The sequence below is a fragment of the Nerophis lumbriciformis genome, linkage group LG15 (assembly GCF_033978685.3).
Source record: "Nerophis lumbriciformis linkage group LG15, RoL_Nlum_v2.1, whole genome shotgun sequence".
Taxonomy (NCBI): Eukaryota; Metazoa; Chordata; class Actinopteri; order Syngnathiformes; family Syngnathidae; genus Nerophis; species Nerophis lumbriciformis.
In genome coordinates, this window is record NC_084562.2 from 19,715,001 (window position 1) to 19,740,000 (window position 25,000).

The 25,000-nt window shown below is 35.2% G+C and overlaps 2 protein-coding genes across 3 annotated transcripts in view; one reads left to right on the forward strand and one right to left on the reverse strand.

Annotated features, from left to right (window-relative positions):
• Positions 1 to 11: 11 nt before the first annotated feature.
• Positions 12 to 6,476, reverse strand: rrad (Ras-related associated with diabetes). 2 transcript variants are annotated; one of them, XM_061975348.1, is made up of 5 exons: positions 6,368 to 6,476; positions 5,872 to 6,289; positions 4,454 to 4,527; positions 4,163 to 4,367; positions 12 to 777 (listed from the first exon to the last, which is right to left on the reverse strand). In XM_061975348.1, the coding sequence occupies exons 2-5, from the start codon at positions 6,266 to 6,268 to the stop codon at positions 500 to 502; spliced, it is 954 nt and encodes a 317-aa protein (XP_061831332.1). In that variant the 5' UTR covers positions 6,269 to 6,289; positions 6,368 to 6,476; the 3' UTR covers positions 12 to 499. The 2 variants fall into 2 exon arrangements, with proteins under 2 accessions (XP_061831332.1, XP_061831331.1); XM_061975347.1 differs by having other exon boundaries at positions 5,872 to 6,435.
• A 9,844-nt stretch (positions 6,477 to 16,320) lies between these two features.
• LOC133615885 (ATP synthase F(0) complex subunit C3, mitochondrial-like) overlaps positions 16,321 to 25,000 on the forward strand; it is a 16,181-nt gene continuing 7,501 nt past the window's right edge. The window contains exons 1-2 of the mRNA XM_061974751.1: positions 16,321 to 16,389; positions 16,687 to 16,775. Coding sequence (XP_061830735.1) covers positions 16,737 to 16,775 — 39 coding nt within the window. The 5' untranslated portion in view covers positions 16,321 to 16,389; positions 16,687 to 16,736. The remainder of the gene's footprint in view (positions 16,390 to 16,686; positions 16,776 to 25,000) is intronic.

The window sequence follows — 25,000 nt, forward strand, 5'->3', positions numbered from 1 at the left end:
AAAAAAATTTAAAAATTTAATTTTTTTTGACTTGGGACTTCCCGCAGGCCGGATTTTGGGGGCCGTAGTTTGGGGACCCCTGGTGTACAATACAAATAGAACTTATTGCAAAGTGTTCAACACGTCAACGCTTCACTTGGCTGAGGCACGAACCTGCACACCACCCGTCAAGTGGACGCGACTCCATTATGAGATGTATGTTTGCATTCGCCATCGTTCATAACCACAATTGGTACGTCAATCCCTCTCGGTAAAAACAAAAAAAAGGAATCTTAGAAAAAAAAAAAAAAAATTGTTGATTTCTCACATTTTTAAGGCGGACAGAAAAATAAATAAATATGCCAAAGCTTCATGCATGTGAACACCATGGTGTCTGGAAATTAAAAATATATATATATGTCTGTACAGCTCTATTAGTCCGTTAGTGTTCAAATAAGAAAACACACAGCATTGGGTCTTCAGAGGCCAAAGGAAAGAATACAAGTCCCGTGTGGTTTCCTCAGAGAACCGTGAGGTCGTGGCAGGACTTGGACTTCTGCCTGAACGCCATCTTCTTGTTCTTGCGGGCTACGAAGCGGCCCAGGAATCTTCTGGCCTTCTTGCTGACGCTTTCCCGCCGCCGGCAGCTGGCCATGCGCCGAGCGTTCTCCTCCTTGCTGTCCTTCCTCAGGCGCACTTGTCGGACGATGCCCTCGAACAGTTCCTGCACGTTGTGGTGGAGGGAGGCCGAGGTCTCGATGAACTTGCAGTCGAAGACCACGGCACAAGCGCTTCCCTCTGGAAGGGGCGAAGAAAACGGAAGAAGGGTTTTACTTCTCTGAGAAGATCCAAACTCACATTTTGCACAGTTTCTCCGAGGAAAACGATCCGATTATATTTTGAATATATTTGAAGTAGCGATTAAAATAGTTATCGCGATTAATCACATTTTGTCTAACTCATAATTAATCGCAGCTCAAATTTTTTTTATTAGTGATGCCCAAAGATGTATTTTTTTAATTAGATTAGTCACACTTTTCAATTTGGGTTAATCATGATTAATCACAGGTTGCTTGCGTTATTTAAATGACAATGCGATTAATCACATTTTGTCAGGGGTTAACTCATAATTACTTGTGATTAATCGCAGAGAATGTTTTTTTATTTGTGCTGTCAAATTATTATTTTGTTCCAACAGATATATCATACTTTTGCATTTGGAATAATCATGATTAATCACAGGTCATTAGTTGCTTGCGTAACTTAAATGACAATGCGATTAATCACATTTTGTCTGGAGTTAACTCATAATTACCGGTGATTAATTGCAGAGAGAGGTTTTTTATGTGTGCTGTCAAATTATTCTTTTGTTCCAACAGATATATTATACTTTTGCATTTGGAATAATCATGATTAATCACAGGTCATTAGTTGCTTGCGTAATTTAAATGACAATGCGATTAATCACGTTTTTGTCTGTAGTTAACTCATAATTACTGGTGAATAATCGCAGAGAAAAGCGTTTTATTTTTGGTGTCAAGTTATTATTTTCAATCCGATTAATCATACTTAATCAGACTTAATCAAACATTGGATTAATCATGATTAATCACAGGTCATTAGTTGTTTGCGTAATTTAAATGACAATGCGATTAATCACATTTTGCCTGTAGTTAAGTCATAATTACTGGTGATTAATCGCAGAGAAAAGCTATTTATTTTTGGTGTCAAGTTATTATTTTAAATCAGATTAATCATACTTAATCAGACTTAATCAAACATTGGACTAATCATGATTAGTCACAGGTCATTAGTTGCTTGCATAATTTAAATGATAATGCAATTAATCACATTTTGCCTGTAGTTAAGTCATAATTACTGGTGATTAATCGCAGAGAAAAGCTATTTATTTTTGGTGTCAAGTTATTATTTTAAATCAGATTAATCATACTTAATCAGACTTAATCAAACATTGGACTAATCATGATTAATCACAGGTCATTAGTTGCTTGCGTAATTTAAATGGCAATGCGATTAATCACATTTTGTCTGGAGTTAACTCATAATTACCGGTGATTAATTGCAGAGAGAGGTTTTTTATGTGTGCTGTCAAATTATTCTTTTGTTCCAACAGATATATTATACTTTTGCATTTGGAATAATCATGATTAATCACAGGTCATTAGTTGCTTGCGTAATTTAAATGACAATGCGATTAATCACGTTTTTGTCTGTAGTTAACTCATAATTACTGGTGAATAATCGCAGAGAAAAGCGTTTTATTTTTGGTGTCAAGTTATTATTTTCAATCCGATTAATCATACTTAATCAGACTTAATCAAACATTGGATTAATCATGATTAATCACAGGTCATTAGTTGTTTGCGTAATTTAAATGACAATGCGATTAATCACATTTTGCCTGTAGTTAAGTCATAATTACTGGTGATTAATCGCAGAGAAAAGCTATTTATTTTTGGTGTCAAGTTATTATTTTAAATCAGATTAATCATACTTAATCAGACTTAATCAAACATTGGACTAATCATGATTAGTCACAGGTCATTAGTTGCTTGCATAATTTAAATGATAATGCAATTAATCACATTTTGCCTGTAGTTAAGTCATAATTACTGGTGATTAATCGCAGAGAAAAGCTATTTATTTTTGGTGTCAAGTTATTATTTTAAATCAGATTAATCATACTTAATCAGACTTAATCAAACATTGGACTAATCATGATTAATCACAGGTCATTAGTTGCTTGCGTAATTTAAATGGCAATGCGATTAATCACATTTTGTCAGGAGTTAACTCATAATTACTTGTGATTAATCGCAGAAAATGTTTTTTTATTTGTGCTGTCAAATTATTATTTTGTTCCAACAGATATATCATACTTTTGCATTTGGAATAATCATGATTAATCACAGGTCATTAGTTGCTTGCGTAACTTAAATGACAATGCGATTAATCACATTTTGTCTGGAGTTAACTCATAATTACCGGTGATTAATTGCAGAGAGAGGTTTTTTATGTGTGCTGTCAAATTATTCTTTTGTTCCAACAGATATATTATACTTTTGCATTTGGAATAATCCTGATTAATCACAGGTCATTAGTTGCTTGCGCAATTTAAATGACAATGCGATTAATCACATTTTGTCTGTAGTTAACTCATAATTACCGGTGATTAATCACGGAGAGAGGTTTTTTATTTGTGCTGTCAAATTATTATTTTTGTTCCAATAGATATATCATACTTTTGCATTTGGAATAATCATGATTAATCACAGGTCATTAGTTGCTTACATAATTTAAATGACAATGCAATTAATCACGTTTTTGTCTGTCGTTAACTCATAATTACTGGTGAATAATCGCAGAGAAAAGCTTGTTATTTTTGGTGTCAAGTTATTATTTTAATTCAGATGAATCATACTTAATCAGACTTAATCAAACATTGGGTTAATCATGATTAATCACAGGTCATTAGTTGCTTGCGTAATTTAAATGACAATGCGATTAATCACATTTTGCCTGTAGTTAAGCCATAATTACTGGTGATTAATCGCAGAGAAAAGCTTTTTATTTTTGGTGCCAAGTTATTATTTTCAATCCGATTAATCATACTTAATCAGACTTAATCAAACATTGGATTAATCATGATTAATCACAGGTCATTAGTTGTTTGAGTAATTTAAATGACAATGCAATTAATCACGTTTTGTCTGTAGTTAAGTCATAATTACTGGTGATTAATCGCAGAGAAAAGCTTTTTATTTGTGGTGTCAAGTTATTATTTTCAATCCGATTAATAATACTTAATCAGAATTATTCATACATTGATGATATGTGTCTTAAATAATAATTATTTGTAACATAATAATTTGAAATATTTTACTGGGGCTATCAAGCATTTCAAATATTTAATCGCAATTAATCACATTAGTCCATAGTCATAATTAATCTCGATTAATCACGGGGAAAAAAATCTCTCATAAGTCTATCTAGACAGATCATTTTCAAGTTTTAATACTATCAACACAGGACTGGATCATTTGTTTGCTTTATACATATATATATTTTTTTAATCTGTGGTAACTCGTTATTAACGCGTTAACGTTATTTTAAGTCATGCTTCTGTGATGTAGCTACACGGGGTTAAATAACTCCGACTTACCATCTCTTGACACTTCTCTGGACCTCACCAGGTCACTCTTGTTGCCCACGAGGATTATGGGAATATCTTCAGATTGCCTGGCTCTGCGCAGCTGAATCCGCAGCTCCGATGCCTTCTCGAAACTCGACTTGTCCGTCACCGAGTACACGATGATGTAGGCGTCGCCCATCCTCATGCACTGCTCCTTTAGCCACTGGCTGTTGTCCTTGGTGGAGAAACACATCGCAATGGTCAGCATCGTACACGGCGATATCGTTTGTTTCTGTGAGGTGATATCAGTCCGTATCTTACCTGTTCCCAGATGTCATACAGCATAATGGCCGCTTCTTCCTCATCCACCACAATGGATCTGTCATACGTGTTCCCTGCGGGGAGAAATACGGAATTCACGTCAGTGTGCGATTCAGAGACGATTACCCTAAACAGAACTTTACAATATAATAACAATAGCTTATTCCCTTTTGGGGTTGCGGGGGGCGCTGGAGCCTATCTCAGCTACAATCGGCCGGAAGGCGGAGTACACCCTGGACAAGTCGCCACCTCACCGCAGGGCGACTATATATATATATATATATATATATATATATATATATGTATATATATATATATATATATATATATATATATTTTTTTTTTTTTTTTTTTTTTTTTTTAATTGTTATTTATTTTTGATTTATTTTATTAATATTATTTTTTTATTTTATCTTTGTTTGTTTGTTTGTGTATATATATATATATATATATATATATATATATATATATATATATATATATATATATTTCTATATAATTTGAGCGTGATGATGTCACGTTATCGACAACATGATTACCTGAGCGGCTAGGAGACACCGAGAGTAACAAGCGGTAGGGTAGAAAATGGATTAGAAAGGACAGATTTTAAAAAAGAATGATAAAAAAAATATATATATATATATATATATATATATATATATATATATATATATATATATATATATATATATATATATATATATATAATGTATTTATTTAGTTAACTTTTAATCCAGCCTGCGGGCCGTAGTTTGGGGACCCCTGACATTAACAATACGAATTGTTTCCTCTGCATCTTTTTTTGTTTTAGTCCATTTTTTTGACATATTTGTACTTTTTTTTTTATTATTAATATATTTTTATTGCTATTTCGATTTTTAATTGTATTTTTTTGTGTCTATTATTTTAAATGCTTTTAATTAAATGTATTTTTTTATTATTTTAATGTGCAGCACTCTGTAAACAGTTTGTCAATGGTGTGATATAAATAAAGTGGATCTGGATTTGATATTTTCATTTAAAAAAAGTATATATTTTGTGATAATTATTTTAAAAAATGAAAAAGCTTTGTGATAATAATTATTAATATCACGATTTCAGCTTTTTCTCTTTACAGTCTACTACTAGTTTGCAATTTTGTATATTCTACTTCTATACTGTACCTATTAAAGCATATTCATAGCGTTATGTTATTAGATATACTGTTTGCGTGCCTGCTGAGTGCAGCTCTGCTTGCCTGGCTGGTGATGGAAATAGCAACAATCAATACATGCAGAAATAAGAAGCCAATCCATCACTGATTCACCAAATTGTCACATATATGTAATTATTTTTGCCTCCATAGTGACTAATTGACCTTTGAGCGAGATGACAAACACAATGGCGCATGACTCATCCCCCTTGCATCCCTCGTCTACCTGCTTCCTCGCCGTCGTGACCAGCATCCTCGACTCCCCCGAAGACGCGCGCCAGGCTGGACTTGCCGACGCCGTGCTCCCCGAGGAGCACCACCTTGTACACCTGCGCGTCCGCCTCGCTGCCGGTGGAAATGACCGAGTCGGAGGACTCGGAGCCGCAGCTGCCCCGGTGCTGCTGCGGCGGCTGCGGCTCGTCGGGCGAGTAGGAGGTGCAGCGCAGCAGCCTGGACAGCTCGTCGCTCTGCGCGCTTTGACGCACGCCGGTGGCGGCGCGCAGGTCCCGGTCGTCCACCGGCATGCTTCTCCGGTGCAGGTTGGCGTGCATGTTGGTGGGGAAGGGCGTGCTGCCTCGCCTCTTGTCCATGCTCCGCAATTTGTCGCTCTTGTTCAAAGTCATTTTGCGCTTTAAAGTCGACACCTGGGGACACATGGACCATCTCATCATGGGCGCCATCCAGAATGACATTTCAGCAATAACAACAAAAAAGTCACTTACTAGGTGATGTCCAATTTTTGTTTTTTAATCCAACGAAGTCAGGCGCAGTAATAAATCCTTTTTAGTGGTTGTGGTAGCTCCAAAGTGACTTTGCTCCAGACCAGGCCACCATTTATACCCAGCAGGCGGTGACGTCAGAGGGAATCGCGCGCCGCGTGCTTATTATAGTGGTGCGTCACGGCGGAGGGTGGCGGCTGGAAGAGCGAAGGAATCTCCCTTCCGCACAGCCAAATGGAGCATCCTCCTCCTCCTACGAGCATCTTTGCGAAGGGGAAGCCCACTCAAGGTGATATCAATATTTAATGCGGAGTTAAATTTAGAGACCCTAAGAGGCATGTCCTCATTTTGTGCACAATAAGTATACATTCCTATAGACCAGGGGTGTCAAACTCATTTTAGATCGTGGAGAAAAAGCTACTCCCAAGTGGGCCGGACTGGTAAATTCACGGCGCGATAACTTAAAAATAAAGACAACTTCAGATTGTTTTCTTTGTTTAGAAATAGAACAAGCACATTCTGAAAATGTTTTTTTTTTGCACGTATATGTCGCGGTTAATAGTATTCTATCTTTATTTGTCGTTATTTATGCTTTCTGAATAAATTATATGAAAATGTTCATCAGTCAACTCATTGGTGTTCATTTTCAATGTTATGTACAGGGGGAGTTGACGGCACAGACAACAAGGGGGCGTAGTTTGGATAAAATGTACAAATCATGTTGTTGGGGTTTTTTTTTTTTACACTTACATGTTGCGGTTAATAGTATTCTATCTTTATTTGTCGTTATTTATGCTTTCTGAATAAATTATATGATATTGTTCATCAGTCAACTCATTTGTGTTCATTTTCAATGTTATGTACAGGGGGGAGTTGACGGCACAGACAACAAGGGGACGTAGTTTGGCTATATGCCATCGCAACCATTTTCTACCGCTTGTCCCTATCTCAGCTGCATTCACCCTGGACAAGTCGCCACCTCATCGCAGGGCCAACACAGATAGACAGACAACATTCACTCTCACATTCACACACTAGGGCCAATTTAGTGTTGCTAATCAACCTGTCCCCAGGTGCATGTTTTTAGAGGTGGTAGGAAGCCGGAGTACCCGGAGGGAACCCATGCAGTCACGGGGAGAACATGCAAACTCCACACAGGAAGATCCAGAGCCCGGGATTGAACACAGAATAAGTCTCCATCCATACATTCTTATAGACCAGGGGTGCCAAACTTATTTTAGATCATGGAGAAAAATCTACTCCCGGACTGGTAAAATCACGGCACGATAACTTAAAAATAAAGACAACTTCAGATTGTTTTCTTTGTTTAGAAATAGAACAAGCACATTCTGAAAATGTACAAATCATGTTGTTGGGTTTTGTTTTGTTTTTTCACTTACATGTTGCTGTTAATAGTATTCTATCTTTATTTGTCGTTATTTATGCTTTCTGAATAAATTATATGAAAATGTTCATCAGTCAACTCATTTGTGTTCATTTTCAATGTTATGTACAGGGGGGAGTTGACGGCACAGACAACAAGGGGCCGTAGTTTGGCTATATGCCATCCCATCCATTTTCTACCGCTTGTCCCTTTAGGGGTCGGAGGAGGTGCTGGAGCCTATCTCAGCTGCATTCCACACAGATAGACAGACAACATTCACACTCACATTCACACACTAGGGCCAATTTAGTGTTGCCAATCAACCTGTCCCCAGGTGCATGTTTTTAGAGGTGGTAGGAAGCCGGAGTACCCGGAGGGAACCCACGCAGTCACGGGGAGAACATGCAAACTCCACACAGAAAGATCCAGAGCCCGGGATTGAACGCAGAATAAGTCTCCATCCATACATTCTTATAGACCAGGGGTGTCAAACTTATTTTCGATCATGGAGAAAAATCTACTTCCAGACTGGTAAAATCACGGCACGATAACTTAAAAATAAAGACAACTTCAGATTGTTTTCTTGGTTTAGAAATAGAACAATCACATTCTGAAAATGTACAAATCATGTTGTTGGGTTTTTTTTTTTTACACTTACATGTTGCGGTTAATAGTATTCTATCTTTATTTGTCGTTATTTATGCTTTATGAATAAATTATATGATATTGTTCATCAGTCAACTCATTGGTGTTCATTTTCAATGTTATGTACAGGGGGGAGTTGACGGCACAGACAACAAGGGGGCGTAGTTTGGCTATATGCCATCCTATCCATTTTCTACCGCTTGTCCTTTTAGGGGTCGCAGGGGGTGCTGGAGCCTATCTCAGCTGCATTCACCCTGGACAAGTCGCCACCTCATCGCAGGGCCAACACAGATAGACAGACAACATTCACTCTCACATTCACACAAGGGCCAATTTAGTGTTGCCAATCAACCTGTCCCCAGGTGCATGTTTTTAGAGGTGGTAGGAAGCCGTAGTATCCGGAGGGAACCCACGCAGTCACGGGCAGAACATGCAAACTCCACACAGAAAGATCCAGAGCCCGGGATTGAACGCAGAATAAGTCTCCATCCATACATTCTTATAGACCAGGGGTGTCAAACTTACTTTAGATCATGGAGAAAAATCTACTCCCAGACTGGTAAAATCACAGCACGATAACTTAAAAATAAAGACAACTTCAGATTGTTTTCTTTGTTTAGAAATAGAACAATCACATTCTGAAAATGTACAAATCATGTTGTTGGTTTTTTTTTTTTTACACTTACATGTTGCGGTTAATAGTATTCTATCTTTATTTGTCGTTATTTATGCTTTATGAATAAATTATATGATATTGTTCATCAGTCAACTCATTGGTGTTCATTATCAATGTTATGTACAGGGGGGAGTTGACGGCACAGACAACAAGGGGGCGTAGTTTGGCTATATGCCATCCTATCCATTTTCTACCGCTTGTCCTTTTAGGGGTCGCAGGGGGTGCTGGAGCCTATCTCAGCTGCATTCACCCTGGACAAGTCGCCACCTCATCGCAGGGCCAACACAGATAGACAGACAACATTCACACTCACATTCACACAAGGGCCAATTTAGTGTTGCCAATCAACCTGTCCCCAGGTGCATGTTTTTAGAGGTGGTAGGAAGCCGGAGTACCCGGAGGGAACCCACGCAGTCATGGGGAGAACATGCAAACTCCACACAGAAAGATCCAGAGCCCGGGATTGAACGCAGAATAAGTCTCCATCCATACATTCTTATAGACCAGGGGTGTCAAACTCATTTTAGATCGGGGGTGTTATGGTGTACAGGAGGAAGGAGACGGCACAGACAGGAGGGACGTATAGTTTAGCTCTATATTTAATTATATACACTATATTACCAAAAGTATTTAGCCACCCATCCAAATGATGAGAATCAGGTGTCCTAATCACTTGGCCCGTTGTATAAAATTAAGCACTTAGGCATGGAGACTGTTTCTACAAAAATCTGTGAAAGAATGGGCCGCTCTCAGTGATTTCCAGCGTGGAACTGTCATAGGATGCCACCTGTGCAACAAATCCAGTCGAAATATTCCAAAGTCAACTTTATTATAAGAAAAGTGAAGAGTTTGGGAACAACAGCAAGTCAGCCACCAAGTGGTAGGCCAGGTGAACATTTTGGACAATTCCATGGGTTGGCACTTCAAGTTCATATGTGAGTAAAAGCAGGTGGCCAAATACTTTTGGCAATATAGTGTATATTCCCAATATATATACGTCAGGAAATAATATAATAAACAAGGGAAATGAAGTGTGACGGGTCCAAAAGTGTATGGTGTGTGCGACTATGTGTGTGAGTTAACTGTTGTGTGTAAGGTCCGTGAGACAGGCAGGTAGTCGGGGGCGATAGCGACGCGTCAGAGTCAGTGTCCAGGCGGGAGGTCAAGATCCAAGAGGCAGCCAGGGAAGCAGAGGGAACGCGGGAAGACGAGACACACAGCTCGTAACGTGGGAACGAAGGCAGGAGTACTGAACAGGTAGCTACGTTCTGGCGCCGGATAGCAGGTTGTGCTGGTTTAAGAAGGCAGGTCTTCTGATCAGCGACAGGTGCGCTGATTGCTGATGATTGAATGCAGCTGCGCACCGGGCGCAGCTTCTGCAGGAGTGGCGCACGCAGGTGCACTCTTGGAGGTGCTTTCAGCAGAGCGCACAGATGAGTGCGCATTGGAATGCGCTCGGGCCGTGACAGGGGGTCACATGGAGAAAAGTCTACTCCCAAGTGGGCCGGACTGGTAAAATCACGGCATGATAACTTAAAAATAAAGATAACTTCAGATTGTTTTCTTTGTTTGAAATAGAACAAGAACATTTTGAAAATGTACGAATCATTATGTTGTTGGGGTTTTTTTACACTTACATGTTGCGGTTAATAGTATTCTATCTTTATTTGTCGTTATTTATGCTTTCTGAATAAATTATATGAAAATGTTCATCAGTCAAATTACAGGATGTTATTTATGTAGTTTGATAATTTTCCTCGACTGGTGCACGAACATGTGGTTTATTGTTTTTTTACATATGTTGCATAATCTACAAATATTTGCTAATTCCTATTGCGACATCCAGTGGACACATTTAGAACAGCAGTTTCTTTCATTGTCATTTTTATACTGAGCAAACTCATCCCGCTGGCCGGATAGAACCCGTCCGTGGGCCTGATCCGGCCCGCGGGCCGTACTTTGACACCTCTGTTATAGACCAAGTATGTCTAATTTGTTTCCACTGAGAGCTGCACAATGAGAAATGAAAGCATGCACGGGCTATTTTGATGTTTGTCATTTTCTAAACTATTAGCCCAGCAGGCATAAGACATTGATACAACATTATTATACATACATGTTTTTTTTTAAATTGCAAATATTCAGCCTTTACAAAAAAATATGTTTACTGTTCGTTGTAAGTGAGGATTTTTTTTAAAAAGTGCACAATTGTGGTTGAGATGGGTTTGCAGTGAAGTCCTGTCCTGCAGCCCGTTTCCTCACAAGGACTGTTGCTGCCCTCTAACGACCAAATATCGTATTGCACTTGGCACCCAGTATCCATTTATATCGTTATTTAGGTCGATGAAAAAGCTGTTTTTTGACTCCCTGTTGATAAAATGTGTATATTAATAATTAAGTGTTGTATATTCATAATAAATAAGTATTGTATATTAGTAATAAATTAGTGTTGTATATTAATAAGTTAAAGTTAAAGTACCAATGATTGTCACACACACACTAGGTGTGGTGAAATTTGTCCTCTGCATTTAACCTATCCCCTTGTTCACCCCCTGGGAAGTGAGGGGAGCAGTGGGCTGCAGCGGTGCCGCGCCCGGGAAACATTTTTGGTGATTTAACCCCCAATTCCGACCCTTGATGCTGAGTGTCAAGCAGGGAGGTAACGGGTCCCATTTTTATAGTCTTTGGTATGACTCGGCCGGGATTTGAACTCACAACCTACCGATCTCAGGGCGGACACTCTAACCACTAGGTCACTGAGTAGGTATATTAATAAGTTGTATATTGATAACAATTAAGTGTTGTATATTAATAAGTGTTGTATATGAATAATAAATAAGTGTTGTATAGTCATAATAAATACGTTTTGTATATTAATGATAAATAAGTGGTGTATATTGATAATGAATACGTGTTGTATATTGATAATACATAAGTGTTGTATATTAACAATAAATAAGTGTTGTATATTGATAATAAATAAGTGTTGTATATTAATACATACGTTTTGTATATTAATAATAAATAAGTGTTTTATATTAATAAGTGTTGTATATTGATAGTAAATAAGTTTTGTATATTCATAATAAATAATTGTTGTATATTAATAAGTGTTGTATATTGATAATAAATAAGTTTTGTATATTCATAATAAATAATTGTTGTATATAAATAAGTGTTGTATATTGATAATAAATTAGTGTTGTATATTGATCAGTTGTACATTATTAATAAATAAGTCTTGTATATTCATAATAAATAAGTATTGTGTATTAGTAATACATTAGTGTTGTATATTAATAAGTTGTATATTAATAATAATTAAGTGTTGTATATTAATAAGTGTTGTAGATGAATAATAAATAAGTGTTGTATAGTCATAATAAATAAGTTGTGTATATTAATAATAAATAAGTGGCGTGAGTTTTTCCTTGCCCTTATGTGGGCTCTGTACCGAGGATGTCGTTGTGGCATGTGCAGCCCTTTGAGACACTTGTGATTTAGGGCTATATAAATAAACATTGATTGATTGATTGATTGATTGATATTGATAATAAATAAGTGTTGTATATTAATAATAAATTAGTGTGGTATATTAAAAAGTTGTATATTAATAATAATTAATTGTTGTATATTAATAAGCGTTGTATATGAATAATAAATATGTTTTGTATATTAATAATAAATAAGTGGTGTATATTGATAATAAATAAGTGTTGTATATTGATAACACATAAGTGTTATATATATTAACAATAAATAAGTGTTGTATATTGATTATGAATAAGTGTTGTATATTAACACATATGTTTTGTATATTAATAATAAATAAGTGTTTTATATTAATAAGTGTTGCGTATTGATAATAAATACGTTTTGTATATTCATAATAAATAATTGTTGTATATTAATAAGTGTTGTATATTGATAATAAATAAGTTTTGTATATTCATAATAAATACTTGTTGTATATTAATAGTGTTGTATATTGATAATAAATAAGTGTTGCATATTGATCAGTTGTATATTATGAATAAATAAGTCTTGTATATTCATAATAAATAAGTATTGTATATTAGTAATACATTAGTGTTGTATATTAATAAGTTGTATATTTATAATAATTAAGTGTTGTATATTAATAAGTGTTATATATGAATAATAAATAAGTGGTGTATAGTCATAATGAATAAGTTGTGTATATTAATAATAAATAAGTGGCGTATATTGATAATAAATAAATGTTGTATATTAATACATACGTTTTGCATATTAATAATAAATAAGTGTTGTATATTAATAAGTGTTGCATATTGATAATAAATAAGTGTTGTATATTTATAAGTTGTATACTAATAATAAATAAGTGTTGTATGTTCATAATAAATAAGTGTTGTATATTAATAATAAATTAGTGTGGTATATTAACAAGTTGTATATTAATAATAATTAATTGTTGTATATTAATAAGCGTTTTATATTAATTATAAATACGTTTTGTATATTAATAATAAATAAGTGGCGTATATTGATAATAAATACGTGTTGATATTGATTGATATTATCAATATACAACATGTATTTATTATCAATATACGGCACTTATTTACTGTTAATATACAACACTTATGTATTATAAATCAATTTGATAACACATAAGTGTTGTATATTAACAATAAATAAGTGTTGTATATTGATAATAAAGAAGTGTTGTATATTAATACATACGTTTTGTATATTAATAATAAATAAGTGTTTTATATTAATAAGTGTTGTATATTGATAATAAATAAGTGTTGTATATTCATAATAAATAATTGTTGTATATTAATAAGTGTTGTATATTGATAATAAATAAGTTTTGTATATTCATAATAAATAATTGTTGTATATTAATAAGTGTTGTATATTGATAATAAATAAGTGTTTTATATTGATCAGTTGTACATTATTAATAAATAAGTCTTGTATATTCATAATAAATAAGTATTGTATATTAGTAATACATTAGTGTTGTATATTAATAAGTTGTATATTACTAATAATTAAGTGTTGTATATTAATAAGTGTTGTATATGAATAATAAATAAGTGTTGTATATTAATAATAAATAAGTGGCGTATATTGATAATACATAAATGTTGTATATTAATACATACGTTTTGAAAAATAATAATAAATAAGTGTTGTATATTAATAAGTGTTGTATATGAATAATAAATAAGTTGTGTATATTAATAATAAATAAGTGGCGTATATTGATAATAAATAAATGTTGTATATTAATACATACGTTTTGTATATTAATAATAAATTAGGGTTGTATATTAATAAGTGTTGTATATTGATAATAAATAAGTGTTGTATATTTATAAGTTGTATAATAATAATAAATAAGTGTTGTATATTCATAATAAATAAGTTTTGTATATTAATAATAAATTAGTGTGATATATTAACAAGTTGTATATTAATAATAATTAATTGTTGTATATTAATAAGCGTTGTATATGAATAATAAATATGTTTTGTATATTAATAATAAATAAGTGGTGTATATTGATAATAAATAAGTGTTGTATATTGATAACACATAAGTGTTGTATATTAACAATAAATAAGTGTTGTATATTGATCATTAATAATTGTTGTATATTAATACATACGTTTTGTATATTAATAATAAATAAGTGTTTTATATTAATTATTGTTGTATATTGATAATAAATAAGTTTTGTATATTCATAATAAATAATTGTTTTATATTAATAAGTGTTGTATATTGATAATAAATACATTTTGTATATTCATAATAAATAATTGTTGTATATTAATAAGTGTTGTATATTGATAATAAATAAGTGTTGTATATTGATCAGTTGTATATTCTTAATAAATAAGTCTTGTATATTCATAATAAATAAGTATTGTATATTAGTAATACATTAGTGTTGTATATTAATAAGTTGTATATTAATAATAATTAAGTGTTGCATATTAATAAGTGTTGTATATGAATAATAAATAAGTGTTGTATAGTCGTAATAAATAAGTTGTGTATATTAATAAAAAATAAGTGGCGTATATTGATAATAAATAAATGTTGTATATTAATACATACATTTTGTATATTAATAATAAATAAGTGTTGTATATTGATAAGTGTTTTATATTGATAATAAATAAGTGTTGTATATTAATAATAAATTAGTGTGGTATATTAAAAAGTTGTATATTAATAATAATGAATTGTTGTATATTAATAAGCGTTGTATATGAATAATAAATATGTTTTGTATATTAATAATAAATAAGTGGTGTATATTGATAATAAATAAGTGTTGTATATTGATAACACATAAGTGTTGTATATTAACAATAAATAAGTGTTGTATATTGATTATGAATAAGTGTTGTATATTAACACATATGTTTTATATTAATAAGTGTTGCGTATTGATAATAAATAAGTTTTGTATATTCATAATAAATAATTGTTGTATATTAATAAGTGTTGTATATTGATAATAAATAAGTTTTGTATATTCATAATAAATAATTGTTGTATATTAATAAGTGTTGTATATTGATAATAAATAAGTGTTATATATTGATCAGTTGTATCTTATTAATAAATAAGGTTGTATATTCATAATAAATAAGTATTGTATATTAGTAATACGTTAGTGTTGTATATTAATAAGTTGTATATTAATAATAATTAAGTGTTGTATATTAATAAGTGTTGTATATGAATAAAAAATAAGTGTTGTATAGTCATAATAAATAAGTTGTGTATATTAATAATAAATAAGTGGCGTATATTGATAATAAATAAATGTTGTATATTAATACATACGTTTTGTATATTAATAATAAATAAGTGTTGTATATTAATAAGTGTTGTATATTGATAATAAATAAGTGTTGTATATTTATAAGTTGTATACTAATAACAAATAAGTGTTGTATATTCATAATAAATAAGTGTTGTATATTAATAATAAATTAGTGTGGTATATTAACAAGTTGTATATTAATAATAATTAATTGTTGTATATTAATAAGCGTTGTATATGAATAATAAATACGTTTTGTATATTAATAATAAATAAGTGGTGTATATTGATAATAAATCTCATATATATAGTGCAAATCGTCAAACGTTGGTTTATATATTAATAGGTCTTAAAAAAACTGGAGGTGAAGGACGATTGTAACGCGCATGCGTGCTGGCGGCTCGACACCGGAAGTCCGTCTCTCGAACGGGTCTCTGCGCCTGCGCAATCTTCTCGTGCGTTCGACCTCCACCCGTCACAGGTAAGAACTAAATCTTCTCCTTCTCATTCTGCGCGCTTTACCCGACAATTCCACTCATTTTTCAACCTTCAAGCGGTGTATTTAACGCCGAACACGAATAAATGCTCCGTTACGTTCCAACTATCTCGCTGGAAGCGAGCTTTTTTTTCCCGGTGTCGACCAACGACCTTACCAAAGTGCGCGCCCACTCTTCTAGTAGCAAACATGGTTGCCTGTCCTCTAGCAAGCTACCTAAGCACACTTAATTACTTTACATTGTCATGTTTTGTTTTTTTAAATGTATTTGTGATTAAACAGATCATCATCTCCTGCTGCCGTGGTTGACCTGACGAGGACGTGCTGTCGTGATGTATGCCTGTGCTAAGTTCGCCTCCACTCCCTCCCTGGTGAGAAGTCAACAATGAATGGCAATAATCAACATGTCATATTTAGACATCCTTCCATCCTCCTAGTCCATTTATTCGCAGGTGTTAGCACTTTGCAGCTGGAATGCTAACAGTGCTATGTAGCAGCACATGACCCCTTGCTAAATAGTTAGCTTGTGAGAGCAAGGGCGTTTCTCTGGGTTATTAATGACAAGTAACAGGACTTCTAACACCTGCATGGGCAATGTTGTACTTTTAAACACACTTAGTTTAGTTATTCAGCCTATTTTATTAATACATTGTTTTACTGTCTTAATCATCACATATACAGGTAAAAGCCAGTAAATTAGAATATTTTGAAAAACGTGATTTATTTCAGTAATTGCATTCAAAAGGTGTAACTTGTAAATTATATTTATTCATTGCACACAGACTGATGCATTCAAATGTTTATTTCATTTAATTTTGATGATTTGAAGTGGCAACAAATGAAAATCCAAAATTCCGTGTGTCACAAAATTAGAATATTACTTAAGGCTAATACAAAAAAGGGATTTTTAGAAATGTTGGCCAACTGAAAAGTATGAAAATGAAAAATATGAGCATGTACAATACTCAATACTTGGTTGGAGCTCCTTTTGCCTCAATTACTGCGTTAATGCGGCGTGGCATGGAGTCGATGAGTTTCTGGCACTGCTCAGGTGTTATGAGAGCCCAGGTTGCTCTGATAGTGGCCTTCAACTCTTCTGCGTTTTTGGGTCTGGCATTCTGCATCTTCCTTTTCACAATACCCCACAGATTTTCTATGGGGCTAAGGTCAGGGGAGTTGGCGGGCCAATTTAGAACAGAAATACCATGGTCCGTAAACCAGGCACGGGTAGATTTTGCGCTGTGTGCAGGCGCCAAGTCCTGTTGGAACTTGAAATCTCCATCTCCATAGAGCAGGTCAGCAGCAGGAAGCATGAAGTGCTCTAAAACTTGCTGGTAGACGGCTGCGTTGACCCTGGATCTCAGGAAACAGAGTGGACCGACACCAGCAGATGACATGGCACCCCAAACCATCACTGATGGTGGAAACTTTACACTAGACTTCAGGCAACGTGGATCCTGTGCCTCTCCTGTCTTCCTCCAGACTCTGGGACCTCGATTTCCAAAGGAAATGCAAAATTTGCTTTCGTCAGAAAACATGACTTTGGACCACTCAGCAGCAGTCCAGCTCTTTTTTTCCTTAGCCCAGGTGAGACGCTTTGCGCGCTGTTTCTTGGTCAACAGTGGCTTGACACGAGGTATGCGGCAGTTGAAACCCATGTCTTTCAAGCGTCTCTTGGTGGTGGATCTTGAAGCACTGACTCCAGCAGCTGTCCACTCCTGAATCTCCCCCACATTTTTGAATGTTTTTTTTTTCACAATCTTGACCAGGGCGCGGTGATCCCTATCGCTTGTACACTTTTTCTGACCACAGTTTTTCCTTCCCTTTGCCTCTCCATTAATGTGTTTGGACACAGAGCTCTGAGAACAGCCAGCCTCTTCAGCAATAACCTTTTGTGTCTTTCCCTCCTTGTGCAATGTGTCGATGGTTGCCTTTTGGACAGCTGTCAAATCTGAAGTCTTCCCCATGTTTGTGTAGGCTTCAGAACTGGACTGAGAGACCATTTAAAGCCCTTTGCAGGTGTTTTGAGTTAATCAGCTGATTAGTTTGTGGCACCAGGTGTCTTCAAAATTTAACCCTTACACAATATTCTAATTTTGTGACACACGGAATTTTGGATTTTCATTTGTTGCCACTTCAAATCATCAAAATTAAATGAAATAAACATTTGAATGCATCAGTCTGTGTGCAATGAATAAATATAATGTACAAGTTACACCTTTTGAATGCAATTACTGAAATAAATCAAGTTTTTCAAAATATTCTAATTTACTGGCTTTTACCTATAGACTTAGACTTCCTTTTTATTGTCATTCAAATTTGAACTTTACAGTACAGATTAGAGATGTCCGATAATGGCTTTTTTGCCGATATTGTCCAACTCTTAATTACCGATTCCGATATCAACCAATACCGATATATACAGTCGTGGAATTAACACATTATTATGCCTAATTTTTTTGTGATGTCCTGCTGGATGCACTAAACCAGGGGTGCTCATTACGTCGATCGCGAGCTACCGGTCGATCTCGGAGGGTGTGTCAGTCGATCACCAGCCAGGCATTAAAAAAAATAGTCCTAAAAATGAGCGATCATAAATCTTCACTATGACGTCACTTTCGTCACTTGATTGACATTCACGGCACCCGAGGGTCTTCTGAGATGACGCTGGCTGCTGCCAGCTCCTTAAAATTACCGACTGGAAGGCGAGAAACACTTTATTTCAACAGACTCTGGCGCCGTACCTGTCGTCAAAACTCCAAAGACCGACTGCACAGTTGCGCTAACAAAACAAGAGTCTCAGAAAGCTGGCGTGCACAAGCTAGCAAGCTACGGAGTTTGCCGACAATGTATTTCTTCTAAAGTGTATACAAAGGAGTATGGAAGCTGGACAAATAAGATGCCAAAAACCAACCACTTTCATGTGGTATTGGACAGAAAGGAGGACTTTTTTCTCCTCCATTCGAAAATGCGGACGTTTTTAGCATCACTGTCTGATTCCAATCAATGCAAGTCATCAGAATCAGGTAATACACCAACTTATATTCTTGTCTTCATGAAAGAAAGGAATCTATATGTGTTAAACATGCCTGTATTATCTTTAAACACCTTAACTTGTTAACAATATTAACTATATGTGTTAAACATGCTTGCATTATCTTTAAACACCTTTAACTTATTAACAATATTAACTATATGTGTTAAACATGCTTGTATTATCATTAAACACCTTTAACTTGTTAACAATATTAACTATATATATTAAACATGCTTGTATTATCATTAAACACCTTTAACTTGTTAACAATATTAACTATATGTATTAAACATGCTTGCATTATCTTTAAACACCTTTAACTAGTTAACAATATTAAACATACTTGTATTATCATTAAACACCTTTAATTTATTAACAATATTAACTATATGTATTAAACATTCTTGTATTATCATTAAACACCTTTAATTTATTATCAATATTAACTATGTGTTAAACATGATTGCATTATCATTAAACACCTTTAATTTATTAACTATATGTGTTAAACATGCTTGCATTATCATTAAACACCTTTAACTTATTAACAAAAACATATATTTCATAAATAAGTAAATATAAATTATATATATGAATGAGGTAGATCCCCACGACTTGATCAATTGAAAAGTAGCTCGCCTGCAGAAAAAGTGTGAGCACCCCTGCACTAGACCAGTGGTTCTTAACCTTGTAGGAGGTACCGAACCCCACCAGTTTCATTTGCGCATTTACCAAACCCTTCTTTAGTGAAAAATAAAATGTTTTTTTTTTTTCAAATTCAAGACAAAGTTACCGTATTTTTCGGACTATAAGTCACTCCGTAGTATACGTCGCACTGGCCGAAAATGCACAATAAAGAAGGAAAAAAAACATGTATACGTCGCATTTTGGGGGGAAATTTATTTGATAAAATTCAACACCAAGAATAGACATTTGAAAGGCAATTTAAAATAAATAAAGAATAGTGAACAACAGGCTGAATAAGTGTACGTTATATGAGGCATAAATAACCAACTGAGAACGTGCCTGGTATGTTAACGTAACATATTATGGTAAGAGTCATTCTAATAACTATAACATATAGAACATGCTATACGTTTACCAAACAATCTGTCACTCCTAATCGCTAAATCCCATGAAATCATCTTCCTCGGTGTCGCCTCTGGTATGCGCCCCGCTACCGTCCTTTCTTTCTGCTGCTCGATTGCTGTTGTCTGCAGCATATTTCACTACGTCCAGCTTGTAATCTGCAGTATATGATTTCCTTTTCGGTGCCATTTTAGTTCAGTCCTTCTCAGTTTTTATAAGTTACCGCCAATGTTGATGTGATCCATTTTAATAGCTCCGGCAGTAGCGTATAGCATATAGTAGTTAGCATCCCAGGACCCACAATGCACTTCTGCCATGACCCGCCCCTGCCGAATTCTATTGGTTGGCGTGTGAGTGACGATTGCTGACGAGTGTGTGTGACGATTGGGGACATTTTCTTCGTCGCTCACGCGAATGAGATAAATAATATTATTTGATATTTTACGGTAATGTGTTAATAATTTCACACATAAGTCGCTCCTGAGTACCGGTATAAGTCGCACCCCCGGCCAAACTATGAAAAAAACGTCCACTTATAGTCAGAAAAATACGGTATATGTTTTTGGTAACACTTTAGTACGAGGAACATATTCTAAGTAACAAAGACTTAATTTAGGGTTTTTTGGACACTAGGGTAACATATTCTAAGTAACAAAGACTTAATTTAGAGTTATTTGGTTAGGGTTAGAGGGTTAGGGTTATAATAAGGCCATGCAGAATAAGGCATTAATAAGTACCGTATTTTTCGGACTATAAGTGGCAGTTTTTTTCATAGTTTGGCCAGGGGTGCGACTTATGTGTGAAATTATTAACACATTACCGTAAAATATCAAATAATATTATTTAGCTCATTCAAGTAAGAGACTAGACGTATAAGATTTCATGGGATTTAGCGATTAGGAGTGACAGATTGTTTGGTAAACGTATAGCATGTTCTATATGTTATAATTATTTGAATGACTCTTACCATAATATGTTACGTTAACATACCAGGCACGTTCTCAGTTGGTTATTTATGCCTCATATAACGTACACTTATTCAGCCTGTTGTTCACTATTCTTTATTTATTTTAAATTGCCTTTCAAATGTCTATTCTTGGTTTTGGGTTTTATCAAATACATTTCCCCAAAAAATGCGACTTGTACTCCAGTGCGACTTATATATGTTTTTTTTCCTTCTTTATTATGCATTTTCGGCCGGTGCGACTTATACTCCGAAAAATGCGGTACTTAATAATGACTAGTTAAGAGCCAATATGTTACTAATTTGCATGTTAATAAGCATCATAATTAATGGTGAATATGTTCCCCATACTAAAGTGTTACCATGTTTTTTTTTACTGGTGCACAAAATGAACCGTGCATGAACATCACCTTGTTCAAAGAACAAAACCAACATAAACTCACAACAAATGACACACCTGCAAATCAGTCGGACTTCTGCTGTTGTCATATCCGAAATACGCCGATAGGGAGAAGTTTTTATTTACACGATGATTTGGGTGTGTCTTGACCTCCGCCGAACCCCTGAGGCCGACTCACTGAACCCCTAGGGTTCGATCGAACCCAGGTTAAGAGCCACTGCATTAAACAATGTAACAAGGTTTTCCAAAATAAGAGAACAACTTCAACTCAAATTATGGAAAAAAGTGCCAACATGGCACTGCCATATTTATTACTGAAGTCACAAAGTGCATTATTTTTTTTAACATCCCTCAAAACAGCAGCTTGGAATTTGGGACATCCTCTCCCTGAGATAATCCTGATACCCACTACAACTATGGGAAATACTATACTTTGACTTTCACTAAGTCTAAGAAAGTGCATTATTCTTTTTTTTTTTTTTTTCAACATGTCTCAAAACAACAGCTACAAAAACAATGAAGGCACACAGCTTCAGTCCAGAGTATACTAGAGTAATAAAGTCAACAATAACATACTAACAAGGTTTTCCAAAATAAGAGAACAACTTCAACTCAAATTATGGGAAAAAAGTGCCAACATGGCACTGCCATATTTATTACTGAAGTCACAAAGTGCATTACCTCCATTCACTGCAAGCTGCAAAGTGTGCGGCATGCAGGGCAGACTAGCCACACCAAACTCCATCGTAGCTTTTGCCATATTGCGTGCATTGTCCCTGACGACAATGTGAGCTTTCGCCCCAGCGTGGTTTTTGTTGTATTTTTGTTTTTTCACGGCGGAGTCTTTAAGCGACAACTGTGTGGTACTACTTTTTTTCGGTGTTTGCTTTTCATCCATCTTCCGCTTGTATTCATCATGTATCTCCTTATGATTCTTGAAGAGGTGGGAGAACAAATTTCTCTTATTAAAGGAAGACGTCTTGGTTTCTCCTCGCATAACCAACTTTTTGCAGTCATTGCAAATTGCCAGTTTTTTATCCGTCAGACACACTTTAAAATAATCCCAAACCGTAGACATGGTGTCGTTAGTTAGTCACCGAGCTCACTGGCTTGTTAGCCACGGCTACAGCACCGGCAACAACACACTCTTGTTGTTGTTATGCTCCGCTCGCGGCGGTTTGATGAGGTCGTCAAGCGTTGCCAGTACACCTCTCATGCTGCAGTCGTCAACTCCTGTGTTGTGTGTGGGAGAGGGGAGGGGCTGCTGACTGGGTTTATATCCGTGTTTTACCGGATATGTACCGCTCCGTACAACAGCGTTTTAAAAAGTCATTAATTTTACTTTTTGAAACCGAGACCGATAATTTCCGATATTACATTTTAAAGCATTTATCGGCCGATAATATCGGCAGGCCGATATTATCGGACATCTTCAGTACAGATAAGAAGGAAAGTTTGTTGCATTAGCTCATGGTAGTGCAGGATAAAAGAGCAATAAGGTGCAGATATAAATACATAGATTACTGTACAGATAAATATATTGCACTTTTTCATATGCATTCATGTTTATGGATGTATGTTATATTGTCTTTTATATTCCAGCGAGTTAATCCATTTTTGGGGGGGAACTGAGGGGATTATTTTAATGCGTTCAAGAGTCTTATGGCCTGAGGGAAAAAGCTGTTACAGAACCTGGAGGTTCTGCTACGGAGGCTGCGGAACCTTTTTCTAGAGTCCAGGAGTCCTTGGTGGGGGTGGGAGGAGTCTCTGCAGATTTTCTGAGCCCTGGTCAGGCAGCGGCTTTTTGTGATCTCCTGGATAGGAGGAAGAGGAGTCCTGATTGTCTTTTCCGCTGTCCTCACCACTCTCTGCAGAGACTTCCAGTCTGAGGCACTTAGACATTTCATTGTATTCATCTTTTTCTATTTTTAATTCTACTTCATTTTGCAAGGTAATGTTTCATGTAGCACCATTGTACCGAAAAGAGGAAAACAAAAACATAGTTTGTGAACCGTTACTGCCAATGGCAGTAAAAAAAGATTCTGATTAATATTTCATACCCGTGAGGTTTGAGATTGGGGAGGCACTGACCCATGAGTCAGATTTACAAAGATACAGTATGATGCTAAGTCACTTGTCCGCCCTGAGATCAGCAGGTCGTGAGTTCAAACCCCGGCCGAGTCATACCAAAGACTATAGAAATGGGACCCATTACCTCCCTGCTTGGCACTCAGCATCAAGGGTAGGAATTGGGGGTTAAATCACCAAAAATGATTCCCGGGCGCGGCCACTACTACTGCTCCCTGCTCCCCTCTCCTCCCAGGGGGTGAACAAGGAGATGGGTCAAATGCCGAGGACAAATTCCACCACACCTAGTGTGTGTGTGACAATCATTGGTACTTTTACTTTAATACAGTATGATGCCAAGTCACTGACTCACAAGTCAGATTCACAAACATGACAGTATGATGCAATGGCATCGGCTCCAAATCACAAAAACAAACAGTATGATGCTAGAATAAAACATTTTAGCACACAATTAACACAGCACTGCAGAGCAGATACTAGACAGTATATCTTACCTTTACTTGTAAATTAAGTCCATTCGCCTTTACTTCTGGATGAAGATCTCTGACAATTGTTGTAGAAGTCCTCCTTTTTTTCTTTTTCTTTTGAGTTTTAAAAGTCTCCACTCTGACAAATCTGGCTGCATTCATCTCCTTTTCAATGTCATTTCTGACCACATCACCTACTGCTTCTATCAAATCATTCTGCATTCTGTTTGATGTGCCGGTAAACACAAACTCAGTGGATGTTTGCAGGTGTTCATTTTTCTCTGCATAAGAGTGCTATAGTTCCACATAATTCCCACGATTGGAGGAGCTTGCACTCTCGTCGTTATCACCAAATTCAAGCTCCTGTTTCCCCAAAAAGCAAGTGGCGTTTATCAGGTCTTTTAATATCTCACGATTTTCCTTTAAATTGGCATTGTGGATGCTGATATTTAGTCTCCGTTGTTCATTTAGAGCTAGATCAATACATGATATTCCAAAAACAGGTTTTTCAGATCAGTAATCATTTTGGTCCAAACACGGTCACTCGTTCA